Below are 14019 nucleotides of genomic sequence, written 5' to 3'. Positions count from 1 at the left end.
ACTGAACATATCATGCCACACATCAACCACGTATCTGCGATGGCATATGACACACCACAGACAAAAGCTATATTACCAAGTTATTGCAACTGCACAAGGAGCAGACCTGATCATGTTACATATCTACAGGCATTCTTATATGTGTTATTTGGAAAAGAGACCCCATTCTTTAAAAGGAAAAGGAGTATTCTATTCTGGCAGAGATTCCATATCACACACGCACTGTAATCTTCAGGCAGTCACATGACATCACAACATGTAACGTTCTGGTATAAAGGTACCTGCTGATATGATTGTAACAAGGTCAGCCAGCTGGATCTCATTGAATATAAGTTCCCTGATTGGAGCTGATTAACAGCCCCAATCAGGGAACCCTGGCTGACATATAAAAAGGATGAGTGTCAGATACTGAGTCAAGAAATGTTTATTTGTAAATAAAAGGTGACTTGGTGATGGGTTACTGGCCCCTGGCCTCTGTGGAGTTATTTCATACTGCTACACCTTCTGTCACTCTGTCTCTCTAACTGTGCAGTGGAGGAGGTGTAGTCACACAAGTGTGATGTACAGTACCGTTTGTAAGCACAGAACCCAGAATGTGTGTGTACATCTGTGATATTGTAGCTCGGTAACTACTTAATATTGTTGATGAATTTCAAAACATCTGTCTTAACAAGAGCCTGTCTCTCTCTGGTATATTTTATGTGGACTAGCATAGCAAAAAAGGATAGAAATGTGTGAGAAATTTAGACTGTCAGTCAGGCGCGTAGCATAGAACGCATATACGAACGGAAGGCTACATATGTTTGTACACAGGGTCCTGTTCTTTCCATACTGAAAGAACATGAACACGCACCGTTCTCATTTCAATGCAACAAAATAGGTGACAGCTATTCATTGGTTTAATTTGTCGGAAAATGCCATGACCTATCAGGTTCAACTTGTCTGGTGTAAGATCTTATCAAAGCCTGGAAGTTAACTGTCACTAATCATTGATCAGAGTACACTTGATGGCAATACTGCTACCAATCAGCACACTCCTCTGATGCAGTGTAAATATTGTTCTCCACTTGAAGTTATATTCATCTGAATTGTCCTTATGAGCACCAGATAAAAAGTTTCATCTGTCTCAAGGGAGCAGTATGAAAAACCGAAAAGTGCATGACGGTAGATGAAGAATGCTATTCCCGCACTAGAAATCTCTGTCAAGCATTTACCAGGGGAACTGAGACAGCAGCTGCAATAAGTGAGGTTTTATTCAGATGGGACAAATTTAAATCTCCACCTGATTTGCTGCTCTAAGTCATCCCCATTTCACCGGTCAGTTTCCCAAGCTTCGGGAAACTCATGTTGCTTCAGAAATATTTGGATTGACTGTGAGAGACGTCAATCAGAGAGCCCACCCACTCTGCCCATTCTCTCCTCTTCCTCTTCCAGAGCTGGTTCACTTCCTATAGGGACTGAAAACCAAGTGAGGAGATGGTGAGTGAAGGAGCAGCTTTTATACAAATTGTATCCCATAATATCCACACCAATCTACAGGCAGTCTGACTATCCTGTGGGCAGTCAGGGGTGGAATGTCTCTTATGCTGTGTGAGAAGATCCAGCTGAGAGAGCTGTTTACTCAGTGCTTTGTGCTGAACTGTTTGACTGGAGCTGTGTGTTGGATATTGAGTGTGTTTATTGGAAGCATTTCCCTTCTGATTTCCAGGCTGTGTTTTGAATATGAGAAAGTGAGGTGTAATTATCTGGGAGGTGCAGAGTGTCTGAAGATTCTTACTGATTTCCTGTTGTTGAGGTCTGTGTGTTAGTTATTATCCAGTGGACTGTAATTTACACTGTTTCTCTGAGAGAATGTGGTCTTGTTGCGCAGCAGTGTTGAGGGGATATTGCCTCCCTGGGAGATTTTACATAGAAATAGGAGTCGATCATTTAGTATCTTGAGTATGTCCCATCATTCATTGAGATCAGGGTGTATCTGTAATTGAACTCCATTCTCCTGTCCTTTTTCCTTCAAACCTTCAGTGAACAAAAGCATGGCAATCTCAGATTTTATATTATTAATTGATCCAGAATCAATTCTCATTTTTGGAAGAAGGGCACATTTATTGAAATTCTTAGAATGCTTACTGCCACAGCCATTACCTAAAGCCTCGGCTTGGATTCGATAGTTTTTGCCCAAAGCTGTGGCTGAGAGCTGAATTTAGGATGTGCAATCTGAGTAAGAACAATGTATCTAATTTACCAGAATAAACCTGAACCCTTCAAACAGCTACACAAAAACAGTATGTTCCTCAGCTTCTAGCATTTCCTGCCCAGTGCACTTTCTTCAAACAATTTCAGAAACGAAGGGGAGATAGTTCAAAATTTCCAAAATTAAACACATTCTCTAAGGGTAAAACTGGTCTTCGTTAACACAGCTAGAGTTCATAGTGTTAGACAGCCTGTTTTACACTCTTCCCGACTGTCTTTTCTGTTGCCCTCAAAGCACCTGGAAGATGGGGGTGCTGTGCTAAAGAAAGAAAGTAGCCACATTGTCTGCTCCTGGTCACTATCTAGTATCAGTGCACAAACAGAGGGTTTGTGACAGTCAAGTCTGATTCCCACAACCAGGGGAATAGCAGACTGGCACTCACTGTGGAACAGTCTCTAACTGAGGAGTTAGCCCCTTCAGCAAAGGAGGAGAGGCAGTTGGAGGAAATCATGTTTCCTTTTCCTGTTTTACAGAAGGATTGCACCGTACTACACCAGAGAATACAGAGAGGATAGACACTGCAGATCAATACTGACCATCTCTCAACAAACAACTGCACAACAGTGGGAAAACATCCAGTCCCTTCACAGCATTGTTGAGCACAGAGAAGGTTGGTCAGTGAAATCATCAGCTGGAACTCAGTCGAGTCAGGGGAGCTTTGACATATCATCAGATCTGAAACTGGTCAGTGGTGTGAAGCCTTCCATCAGAACCAACCTTTCTGAAGGTTCGGCTGTGGGTGATCGGTCAGAGTGAGGCTGGGAAGAAGTGTGAGTGGCTCCAAGTGTGATGAGAGCTTCAATCATTCATCAAGCCTCATGAACCACTGACATATCCCTATGTGTGAGAGACTGTTTGAATGTGAGATTTGTAAGGAGCACTCCACAGGATTATAAGTTCTCCCAATGTGCATTTTTATCATTATCAACTTTAATGGAAGAGCTGCCTCATGGAACAGAAGCCATTCAAGTGTGAGGTGTGTGACCGAGTCTTCACAAAATCCTCAGCACTTGTGCAACATCGACGCGTTCACACGGGAGAGAAACCATTCACATGTGAGGTGTGCGACAAATCATTCTCGAGCTCATCGAACCTCCGTGTACACAAATGTATTTATGATGGAGCAAATGTATTTTCCTGTAAGGTGTGTAACAAATCATTTTCACAGTCATGGACGCTGCGTGTGCACCTGCGCATTCACACAGGGGAGAAACCTTTCACATGCGACGTGTGCAGCAAGTCATTCTCACAGCCATCGACCCTCCGTGAACACCAACGTATTCACACAGGAGAAAAACCATTCACATGTGAGGTGTGTGACAGATCATTCAGGCAGTCATCAAGTTACCGTGCCCACCAACAAATTCACACTGGGGAGAAACCACACAAGTGTGAGGTGTGTGGCAAATCCTTCTCATGGTTAACAAATCTCCGTGCACACCAACGCATTCACACAGGGGAGGAAGCAGTCAAGTGCGAGGTGTGTGACAAAGTGTTCACACAGTTAAGGAGTCTCCTGCTACATCAGACAACCCACACAGGGGAGAAACCCTTCAAGTGTGAGGCTTGTGATAAAGGTTTTGCAACATCTTCAACCCTCCTCATACACCAGAGGATTCACACAGGGGAGAAACCCTTCAAATGTGAACTTTGTGAGATGGCTTTTTCTCAAATGTATCATCTCTTGAGACACCAGATGACTCACACAGGTGAAAAACCCTTTAAGTGTGAGGTGTGCGACCGAGCCTTCACCCAGTCATCATCACTGATAAAGCACCAGCGCATTCACACTGGGGAGAAGCCATTCAAGTGTGAGGTGTGTGACAAATCATTCTCAGATTCGTCGCATCTCCACAGACACCGACGCACTCACACTGGGGAGAAACCTTTCACGTGTGAAGTGTGTAACAAATCATTCTTGAGATCATCAAACCTCCGCACACACCAATGCGTTCACACCGGGGTGATGCCGTTCAAGTGTGAGGTGTGTGGCAAGGGGTTTGCAGAATCATCAGCCCTGCTCAAACACTGGCATGTCCACACAGGGGAGAAACCATTCACATGTGAGGTCTGTGACAGATCATTCTCACAGCTAGGAAACCTCTGTGTGCACAAATACATTCACAAAAGCGAGAATCTCTCATCATACTAGGTGTGCAAGAAATCATTCTCTGACACATCATCCTTCTGTGCACATCCAGAGAGGAGAACCCTTTCCCTGCAAGATGTGCAGAAATCCTCCTTGAGTTTGTCAGACCTCATATTCCATCAGGGGATCCATGCAGAGGAGGAAGTCTTCAATTGTGAATGTCATATGGGAGGAAGCAGTTGTGTAATAGCAAAACGTTAAACAACTTTGCAAACAAGTATTTTACTGGCATTGTGAATACTTAGTGTTTTGGGTAAATTTTAGTTTTAGAAATGTGCGTTTTAGTTCATTGGTTTAAAAAGATCAAATATCATTGCAAGGTGAATGGAAAAGCAAAGAATACTTTGCCACAATAATGCATGGCATTGTGAGGTGGCAACAATGTTGGTGGTCTTCTTTCAAAAAAAGGACACAACTGCACTAGAAGCAGTTCAGGAAACTTTCATTTGACATGATTCCTGGGATGATTGGGTTATTGTGCAAGGAAACATTAGGCAGGTTAGCCAATATCCATTGGATTTTGAAGAATAGGAGGAAAACTTCTTCAAACACACAAGATTTTCAGGGCACCTGACCAAGTGGATGCTGAAAGGATGTTTCTCCTGTGGGAGAGGGTAGAATGAGTTACAGATACAGGGTGCTGAGTGTTTGGAGTTCACTTTCTCAGGCAGCATTGTTGAATATTTTTTAGTCAGAAAAAGAGCCTTTGACGTCCTTCTCAGACAATAGTCTCCTGGGTAGAGGCAAAAAAGTAGAGTTGAGGCCACAGTTAGAACAGCCCTGCTTTTATTGAATGGTGTAGCAGGCTTGATGAAACAAGCAATCTACTCTTGCTCTGAATTGTTATGTTCATACGTGTGTTCAGATAAATAGAGAGAGCTTTAAAACAACATGTAGACTCACTTAGCTGGAGACCTGGTATGTACATTCCTTGTTGTCATGAGTCCAGGGAAATGTTTTGTTTTGAGAGTTACAGCTAAATTAATTTAAAGATATTTAGCAAGCCCTGAAAGGCTGTAAAAACTAATTTTGTTTGGAAATAACTCCATAAAGGCCGGTATCCTGTCACCAAGTCACCCTCTATTTTTACGTGAACAGTCCTTGATGATAACACTGCCTCATAGAGAGTCAGGTACCAGTGCCTGACATTCATAGACTACTCCTTTTCCTTGGAGAGCCTGCTGAGGTGTTTTAGCTTCAGGTCAGGTTCCTCTGACTCAGAGTTCGACACGGGCAGCATGTAATACACAGGAGTCAATACAGTGTGGAGCTTGAGGAACACAGAAGGTCAGGCAGGTGTAAACGCAAAACATCAACTTTCCTGCTCCTCTGATGCTGCCTGACCTGTGTTCCTCCAGCTCCACGCTGCAGACTCCAGCATCTGCAGTTCTTGATATCTCTATGTAACACACAGAACCTTGTCTCTTGCGTAAAATTTCACTCTCCTTCCAGTGGAAAAGGCATCGAGGCAGCTACTTCTGGAATATCCATGCATGATTCAGGGGACTGAACAATGTTTGATGGAGAGGGTGAATCCACAAGTTCTGACAGCATTTCCAAATGTTCTGAGGGGCAGGGCACATTTTGCTCCCACACTGTTTCATATGGTCCACATGCTTATTGAGGATTGTCACACCTACCCAAACTTTATATGTCACTGGTACTGATCTTGTGTCGACCATGCCTCTTACCCATGTGGGGCCATTTCCATAATTTTTACACCAAACTTCGCCTCCTGTATCAAACTGTCTCTCTTGCTGGGTGGAGTCTTGTCCGGCATTGGAGTTCCTGATATTGTTTCATCGCCCCCCACCCCCACAACCACCACCACCACCACCACCACCCCCCAGGTCCGGGAAGGTCGGACTTAACCTGCAGCAGGTTCTTCCACCCATTAGCAACTCTAGCGGTACAATCCCTGCAGTTGCATGTGGAGTGGTCCTATAATCAAGCAAGAACCGTGACAGCTTAGTATCTAGTGAGGCTATAGGCTGTTTCTTCAATCCAGCCTCCATAGTTTGGTCTGCTCTTTCTGCCAGGCTATTGGATGATGGATGGTGTAAAGCTGACCTTTTTTGCCGAAGCCCATTTGACTTAAGAAACAACCAAACTCCCTGCTGGTAAATGATGGCTCATTATCTGCGACCAAGACTTCGCGACTCTCTTTATTGCAAAAGATGTGCACTGTTTTTCTACTGTCATCCCAGTGTTTGATGAATGGACCCTGTGCATGTTGAACCTCTTTGAGTGGGTGTCTACATGACTAAGAACCCATGAAGGGACCTACATAGTTAATATGCAACAGAGTCCAAGATTTATTTGGCCATTCCCATGAATGTGGGGGAGCTGCTGGCAATAATTTGTGTTCCTTCTTGGCACCCTGGGCACAAATGCGCCTATGTCTGCATTCAGGCCTGGCCATCAGATATAACTCTTTGCCAACATCTGCATTTTGGAGACCCCTGGATGGCGCTGGTGAAGTTCCAGTATTTGACAGCAACCTTCAATTGGGATAATCACTCCTGCTCCCCATTACAATATGCCGAGCTGGTCTCTCTGGGTCCAAAAGGTTTCAGTTCTAGTTGTGACGGCCCTTTGGTTTGCCCCATTAATACCAGTTGTTTCAGTTTAGAAAGGACTGGATCTTTCAGTGTCCAAGATCTGTTATTGTTAGCTGTGTCTGGGAGCGTGTCCAGAAAATTTATCATTATGTACACTTCCATTGGGGGCACCACCGGTGGTGTATCTGCTAATGAGAGGTGGCTTAATGTGTTCACTACTCCCAGACAGTCATCAAGATGTACAGCACAGAAACAGATCCTTCGGTCCAACTCGTTCATCGGACTTGATAACCGAAATTAATCGAGTCCCATTTGCCAGCATTTGGCCCATATCCCTCTAAACCCTCCTATTCAAATTCCCATTCAGATACCTTTCGAATGTTGTAATTGTACCAGCTTCCACCATTTTCTCTGGCAGCTCATTCCATACACACATCACCCTCTGCGTGAAAAAGATCCCTTTTAAATCTTTCCCCTCTCACCTTAAACCTATGCCCTCTAGAATTGGGCTCCCCCACCCCAGGGAAAAGACCTTGTCTATTTACCCTATCCATGCCCGTTATGATTTTATAAACCTCTATAAGGTCACCCCTCAGGCTCTGACATTTCAGGGAAAATAGCCCCAGTCTATTCAGCCTCTCTGTATAGCTCAAACCCTCCAACCCTGGCAGCATCCTTGTAAATCTTTTCTGAATCCTTTCAAGTTTCACAACATCCTTCCTTTGGAGGGAGACCAGAATTGCATGCAGTATTACAATTACGGACTAACCATGTCCTGTATAGCCACAACATGACCTCCCAACTCCTGTACTCAATGCACTGACCAATAAAGGCAAGCATATCAAATGCCTTCTTCACTATTCTGTCTACCTGCGACTCCACTTTCAAAGAACTCCAAGGTCTCTTTGTTCAGCAACACTCCCCAGCACCTTCCCATTAAGTGTATAAGTCCTGCCCTGATTTACCTTTCTGAAATGCAGCACCTCACATTTATCTAAATTAAACTCCATCTGTCATTCCTAACTTATTAGAAACACTCAGTATTAGAACCCACTGCTGAATGCAGCCCGAAGCTATGGGCAGCACTGCCTTGTCCTCTTAAAGCAGACCTAGCAGGGGTTTGTTGTCGTGATTAACACAAATTTTCATCCATAGAGAAACTTCCTGACCCCAACTATGACCTCCAATCCATCTTTTCTTATCTAGGTATATTTAAGCTCTGCATTAGCCAGATTCCTGGATGTGAAAGCTAAAATGCATTTCTCTCCATTGGGCCACCTATTAGCTAATACCATCCCAATGCCGTACAAGAGGCATTGCATTCAATACCAGATCTTTCTTGGGATCACAGTGTGTCAATACCTTCGAGGACAATAACTGTTTCTTTCCTTCACTGAAAGCTAGGACTTGTCTATGCGACCATTTCCAACACTGACCCCTTTTGTTAAAGGAGTTGATGCAAAGGAGCCAGTGTGGATCATGTTATGTATGAACTTTCATTAATAATTTATGAGCCCAAGAAATGACCTAAGCTCTGGTACTGACATGGGAGCCAGGTACCTTTAATCTCCCTCACTTTATCTTCCAATGGGTGTAACCCAGTCTCGTCAACTCTGTAGCCCAAGTAGGTCACTTGGGGTGCCTGGAACACTTACTTTTCCCTTCTTAGGTGTAAGTCTGCCTCAGAAAAATGGCTTAGTACTCTATCCAAGTTCTCTAAGTGTCCCTTATTAGTTTTCCCTGTCATCTCGGTAAACAGTGATCTGAGACAGACGTTGCAAAAATGTTCTCCATCGTCCGCTAAAATATTGACCAGGCTGATAATACCCCAAATGGCAGTTTTGTAGATTGGTACAAGCCCTCATGGGTGTTAATTGTAGATACATCGGGTAATTCTAGTCTAAATGCAACTGCAAGTAAATGTGGCTCATGTCCAGCTTTGTGAAGGACAGTCCCCCTCCCGTCAGCTTTGCGTTTAAATCCTGTATCCGAGGGATTGGGTATTTATCCAGCGGCGAGAAATGGTTTACCATTTGTTTAAAATCCCTACAAAAGCAACTGAACCATCAGGCCTCAAAATTGATAAGACCGGTGCTGCCCATTGGGGTTTGATGGTTCCTTCCCTTTCCAGCCTCCTGATTTCTGCCTCTACTTTTGCCCGTGAGGCAAATGGCACTGGGCAGGCTTTGTAGAATCACAGAATTGCTTCCTGGTCAACATACAGTCCCTAGTCATTCCTGGAAGACTTCTGGGTTTTTAATTAGGACTCCACTCAGGCAGCCATTTTCTAACAGAAAATTGTTCAGCCAATCAAGGTGAATGTCTCTTTACCAAGTTTGCCCCATTAGGCTTCGGTCTGAGCTATCGACTACAATCAGTGGTAACTGAACCAGCTGCTTCCCATAAGCGACCAGAACCAAAGTGGTACCTTTAATCTGGAAAGTTCCCAGTATAGGTTCTCAGCTGAGCTGAGTGTAGTAATTGTAACAAGGTCAGCCAGATGGACCTTATAGAATATGAGTTCCCTGACTGAGGCTGTTAATCAGGTCCATGAGGGAATCCCTGGCTGAAGATGAAAAGGGGAGTGTCAGAGATATTCACACTCTGACAGCTGAATATGAAAAGGCAGTACTGAAGTCAAGGGCTGTTTATGTTTAAATTAAGGCCGACTTGGTGATGGGATATTGGCCTCTGTGGAACTATTTTTCTTGATTGGTTCTGGTTTGGATGTTGCTAAGCAATTTAACTGACGTAGGTGGACTTTCCAGGGTATGAACTGTGCTGGATACCATCCTATGAACTTAGGCCTTGTGTCTGCATGTCAGCAACAATTACAGTGGCTCGCCAGCCAGGATCCTGAAGAAACTTTTAACCATTTGGCTGAGGCTTGGTTTTGTTCTGGGGCATTGCTGTGGGCAGACCTAGAGTCCCTCTAACCAGGGTATGTCCTGAGTGAGACTGTGCAGTTGCCTGCACTCAGGTGGTGTTCCCCAAGCTCAGTCAGGCTCTCGAGGGTGTCCATTTCCATTGGAATACCCTGCAACTTGTATGCTCCACTTGCTGCATTTTCCAAAGATAAAGCCTGTAGCACCCATTTGAAGTCCAGTTGGGCTTCAGCTAGTGAGTGTTTTTGGATGGTTACATCATTAATTGCATTAATAATGGTCTCTAAGCATTTCATTAAGGGTTAAACCAAATTCACAGGATTCTGCCAGTCATCAGAAACCCCAAAACGGATTCACTGGTTCGAATTGCCAAGTAAAAGCAATAGCATCTCAGAATTAGAGGAGGCTTGGGTTCATATGTCAGTAAATTCTTGAAAGGTTTTAGTGTTTGGTGCCTCTGGCTAAGTTAGGTTCCTAATGACTGAAAAAGCTTCAACTCCACAGACTGCCACTTTTCTTTGTCTCTGCCACAATGTCATTTGCCTGGAAAAAATAATGCATTCTTTCCACATACTGGGCCCAGTCCTCAATGGTAGGATTGAACAAGTCAAGCTTCCCAAACAAAGCATGAAGTAAGAAATGCTTACCCCAACTCAAAATAACTGTTGTGAGCGAGCTTCTTCGGGAACGTACTTTACTTTCATTGCCACTAAAATAACTCCATGGAGGCCAGTGGCCCATCACCAAGTCACACCTTATTTACACATGAACAATCCTTTATAGAGGGGCAATATCTATGTACTCATCAGAGTATCTCTGACACTCACTGTGTTTATAGCGATCAGCCAGGGCTCCCTGATTGAATCAGATTAACAGCCCCAAATCAGGGAACTCACATTCTATGATGTCCAGCTGGCTTATTACAATCACTACATATTTTATCAGATAAGAGAAGAAAATGTGTAAAAGATATTCCTTGAACGACCAAATAGGATTTTGATCAAAGAAGGATTTGGTTGTTGGTGTGAAAATAAGCTATTCTGAATATTTCTCAAAAGAGAATTTAAAATGTTTGAGTCTGGAAAATGATTTTGGAAACTAGGGTACACCAACAGCTAAGAAAGAGGAAGACAATTTAACTCTGGAATTACCTGACAATATCTTTGTAGAGTTTAAAGATGAGAAAGCTACAGATATGGAAGCTACTGGAGTTAAAATGTTAAAATCACCATGGACTGTTTTAAATCCTGAGCTTTAAAATTCATCGACACAGAACAATGAAAAAGCTTCTTTCAAGACAAAACTTTTGACTTTAAGTATTGTAAGAAGAAAAAATCTTCCATAAAATATGATGAAAGGTGACACTTTACATCTTAAGCTGGACATGGAATTCAGCAGTGTGCTAATGATCTTGAGAAGTTGTTTGGAGAATGGGGGGAGGTTTATTGCATGTATTGCATGTGTCTGGATCATTATTGAGATTTATAACACATTACAGGTTGTAGTATTCTGCGTTGTGAAAATGAAAACCAATCGTATGTGACACATTTTCATTTTCTTCTAGTGGGGAAGTGTTGTGAATACCTAGTCTATGGTTCATTTAGAACATAAATTTTAGTTTTAGGATTATAATTTTTAGCTTGTAAGTTGGAACAGTCAGAAGACATAGAATTATAAATCAGGAGGTGGGCTGACTTAGCTGGAGAGCTGGATATAAGATTTTGAAAATATATTGTCATGAATCAATATCTGTTAGAACCACGTTTTGAAATAGTTCAGTTTGAATTTCTGCTCATCGGACAAGTACCATTGAAAGCAGCCTAAGAACAGGAAAAGAACTGCTTGTGAGATACTGTTGCTGATGAACTAAAATAGAAAAATGTCGAGGTTCAAGCAGTTGTGCCTGCCTTAACTACACAATTCGAGGCCTCTTTGTCAGTTTTAAAGAAATAAGCTAAACATTTGATCACAGCAGCTTGAACTTAGTATTTGTTGAAGATAAGATTTTATACTACATATTTTATTTGTATCCAGATATACAAGACTTTCTTCTCCTTCTTCATGATTTGCCTTCCTCCTCCTCATTTGTCTCTCCTCTCTGTTGCTCACTCCACCTTCTCATCGTTGTTGCAACTTCCTGATCATTGTCTTTATCACTTCCCACATCAATAGTGAGTTTTCTCGCTCATTATTGTCGTCTCTTTCCCTCAATCTTTGGGTTCCTCCGGCTCTTTCTCAATACCATCTTCCTCCTTCTCATTGTCTGTCTTCTCCTGTTCCTCCTCATAATCTCTTTGCTTCTACTTCTCAAGAGATCATTCAATCACAGCAGTACTGAAAGAGGTCACTGCATATCAGTGTTAGTCCTCTGGAGGAGCAATTTACCTTGTTCAACTCTTTCCTCACCCCTCCCTCCACCTTTTCCCCATTGACCAATACATTTTTCCTTTTCAATTTCCTATTGAACCTGCCTCCACCACACTGTCAGGCAGTAGTACTTGCTGTGTGAAAATATTTTTTCTCATGTGACTGTTCATTTTTGACAATGATTTGAAATCTGTGCCTTATAGTTATCAATCCTTCTACCAATGGGAACAATTTCTCCCTGCCTACTCTGTCCATACTCCTACTGATATTGAAAATCTCCATTCAGTCTGTTTTCAGCCTTCTCCAAGGAGATCAGCCCCAATTCCTCCAATCTTTCTGCATAACCTAAGTTTCGCATCCCTGGGATTCTGAGATTATCGTGAATCTATTCTGCACGCTCTCTAATGCCTTCACTTCACTTTCCTCCAAATTGTGGTGTCCAGTCCCATATGGAATATTCCAGTTGCAGCTGAATCAGTGTTTTATACTGTATCTATTTCCAACATTCTGTGAGCATATAACATTTATGGAACATGTGCGTTCCAAGAGGAGTTAGGTACCAGCATTCAATTCTGCTCTGCTGTAGGGTAGGGGCTTATTGCAAAGGTTACAGTAAGTCACTCGGAACAGTTGAGGAGTTAGCAAAATTCAGTTCCAGGGACAATTTTGTTGGGCAGAAACAGGAATGGACTCCATGCTACGCGTGCTGATTTTTAGCAGTACCTCAGGAAAGCAGTCAAGAGCATTTCGCCAGCTCTGCGTAGTAAGGATTCAGGAGAAGCAGGGAAGATGGGAATGTCACTCATGGGACTCAAAATTCTGCAAGTACTACCACTTCAGTGCAGCCAACAGCAACGTTTACCTCATATGACTGATCCAGGTTAGAACCCAGGGAATTGCTAGGGATATATCTGGCTTGGTAAAGTGCTGGAGTTATGTTTGTGAATAATTATTGGAGTACAGTTTCAGAGTCCAAGGGAGGGTGATTGGCCATAACAGAGCCAGTCATTGAGGTATTTAATAACTGGCTCTTATGAGGGAGGTTCAAGGCTAGTGAAATATTGTAGTCCCTCAAAAAGGTTTGTAAGATCTGGTGACCCATCATATCAGTCACATCTGGAGGAAGTTGCTGAGAAATCATTGGGATCTCTCTTAGTTTCATTTGCTATTTGATGTGTGCAGTGAGATGTTAAATCATATCTATTAGCCATATTTACTACGTGTTAATTATGGATGTTAGATACAAATTGTACATATATTGTAGGTTGTAGTACTGTCCAAAAATTGTATTGTAAAGTTATTGTTGTTTTCACACAGTTGTGGAAGCTTGAGGCTTTATTCTCTCAATAAGTTCCCTCACGTTTTGACTACTTTAAAAACAAAAGGATCTTGGCCTCTTACTAGATGGTAACAGCAGGTTGGTGATCAAGTTTGAGATCATAACAAACAGATTTAACATACCTGCCTTGCTTTTGTATCTATGCTCCTATTGATAAAATCCAGAATGCCTCATGTTTTATTATTCACTCATTCAACTTGTCTTCAATGATTTAGGCACTGGATACACACAGGTACCTGAACTCCTGAACCTTTTTTAGAACTGTACCTGTATTTTATATTGGCATTCTGTCACTGTCTCCTGAGTAAACCAACCTGTATGTGTTCTTTTGAAGTTCTACTCTGTTGATCAAGAAAAAGAAGGAGGCATATGTCAGGTATAGGCAGCTGGGATCAAGTGAATCTCTTTAAGAGTTTAGGGGGTGTAGGAGTACACTTAAGAGGGAAATCAGGAGGGCAAAAAGGGGA

The 14019-nt window shown here is 42.6% G+C and overlaps 1 protein-coding gene across 1 annotated transcript; it reads left to right on the top strand.

Annotated features, from left to right (window-relative positions):
* The first annotated feature begins 1439 nt into the window (after positions 1-1439).
* LOC109917302 (zinc finger protein 271-like) lies at positions 1440-7253 on the top strand. Its single transcript, XM_020517102.2, has 2 exons — positions 1440-1479; positions 2725-7253. The coding sequence occupies exon 2, from the start codon at positions 3201-3203 to the stop codon at positions 4401-4403; it is 1203 nt and encodes a 400-aa protein (XP_020372691.1). The 5' UTR covers positions 1440-1479; positions 2725-3200; the 3' UTR covers positions 4404-7253.
* The last annotated feature ends 6766 nt before the right edge of the window (positions 7254-14019 follow it).

This window comes from Rhincodon typus, chromosome 35, assembly GCF_021869965.1.
Source record: "Rhincodon typus isolate 14 chromosome 35, sRhiTyp1.1, whole genome shotgun sequence".
Taxonomy (NCBI): domain Eukaryota; kingdom Metazoa; phylum Chordata; class Chondrichthyes; order Orectolobiformes; family Rhincodontidae; genus Rhincodon; species Rhincodon typus.
This window is presented reverse-complemented; position numbering and strand designations above follow the sequence as displayed.

Coding starts and splice junctions, on each gene's coding strand:
- LOC109917302 (XM_020517102.2), top strand. CDS start 3,201: ATGGAACAGAAGCCATTCAAGTGTGAGGTGTGTGACCGAGTCTTCACA.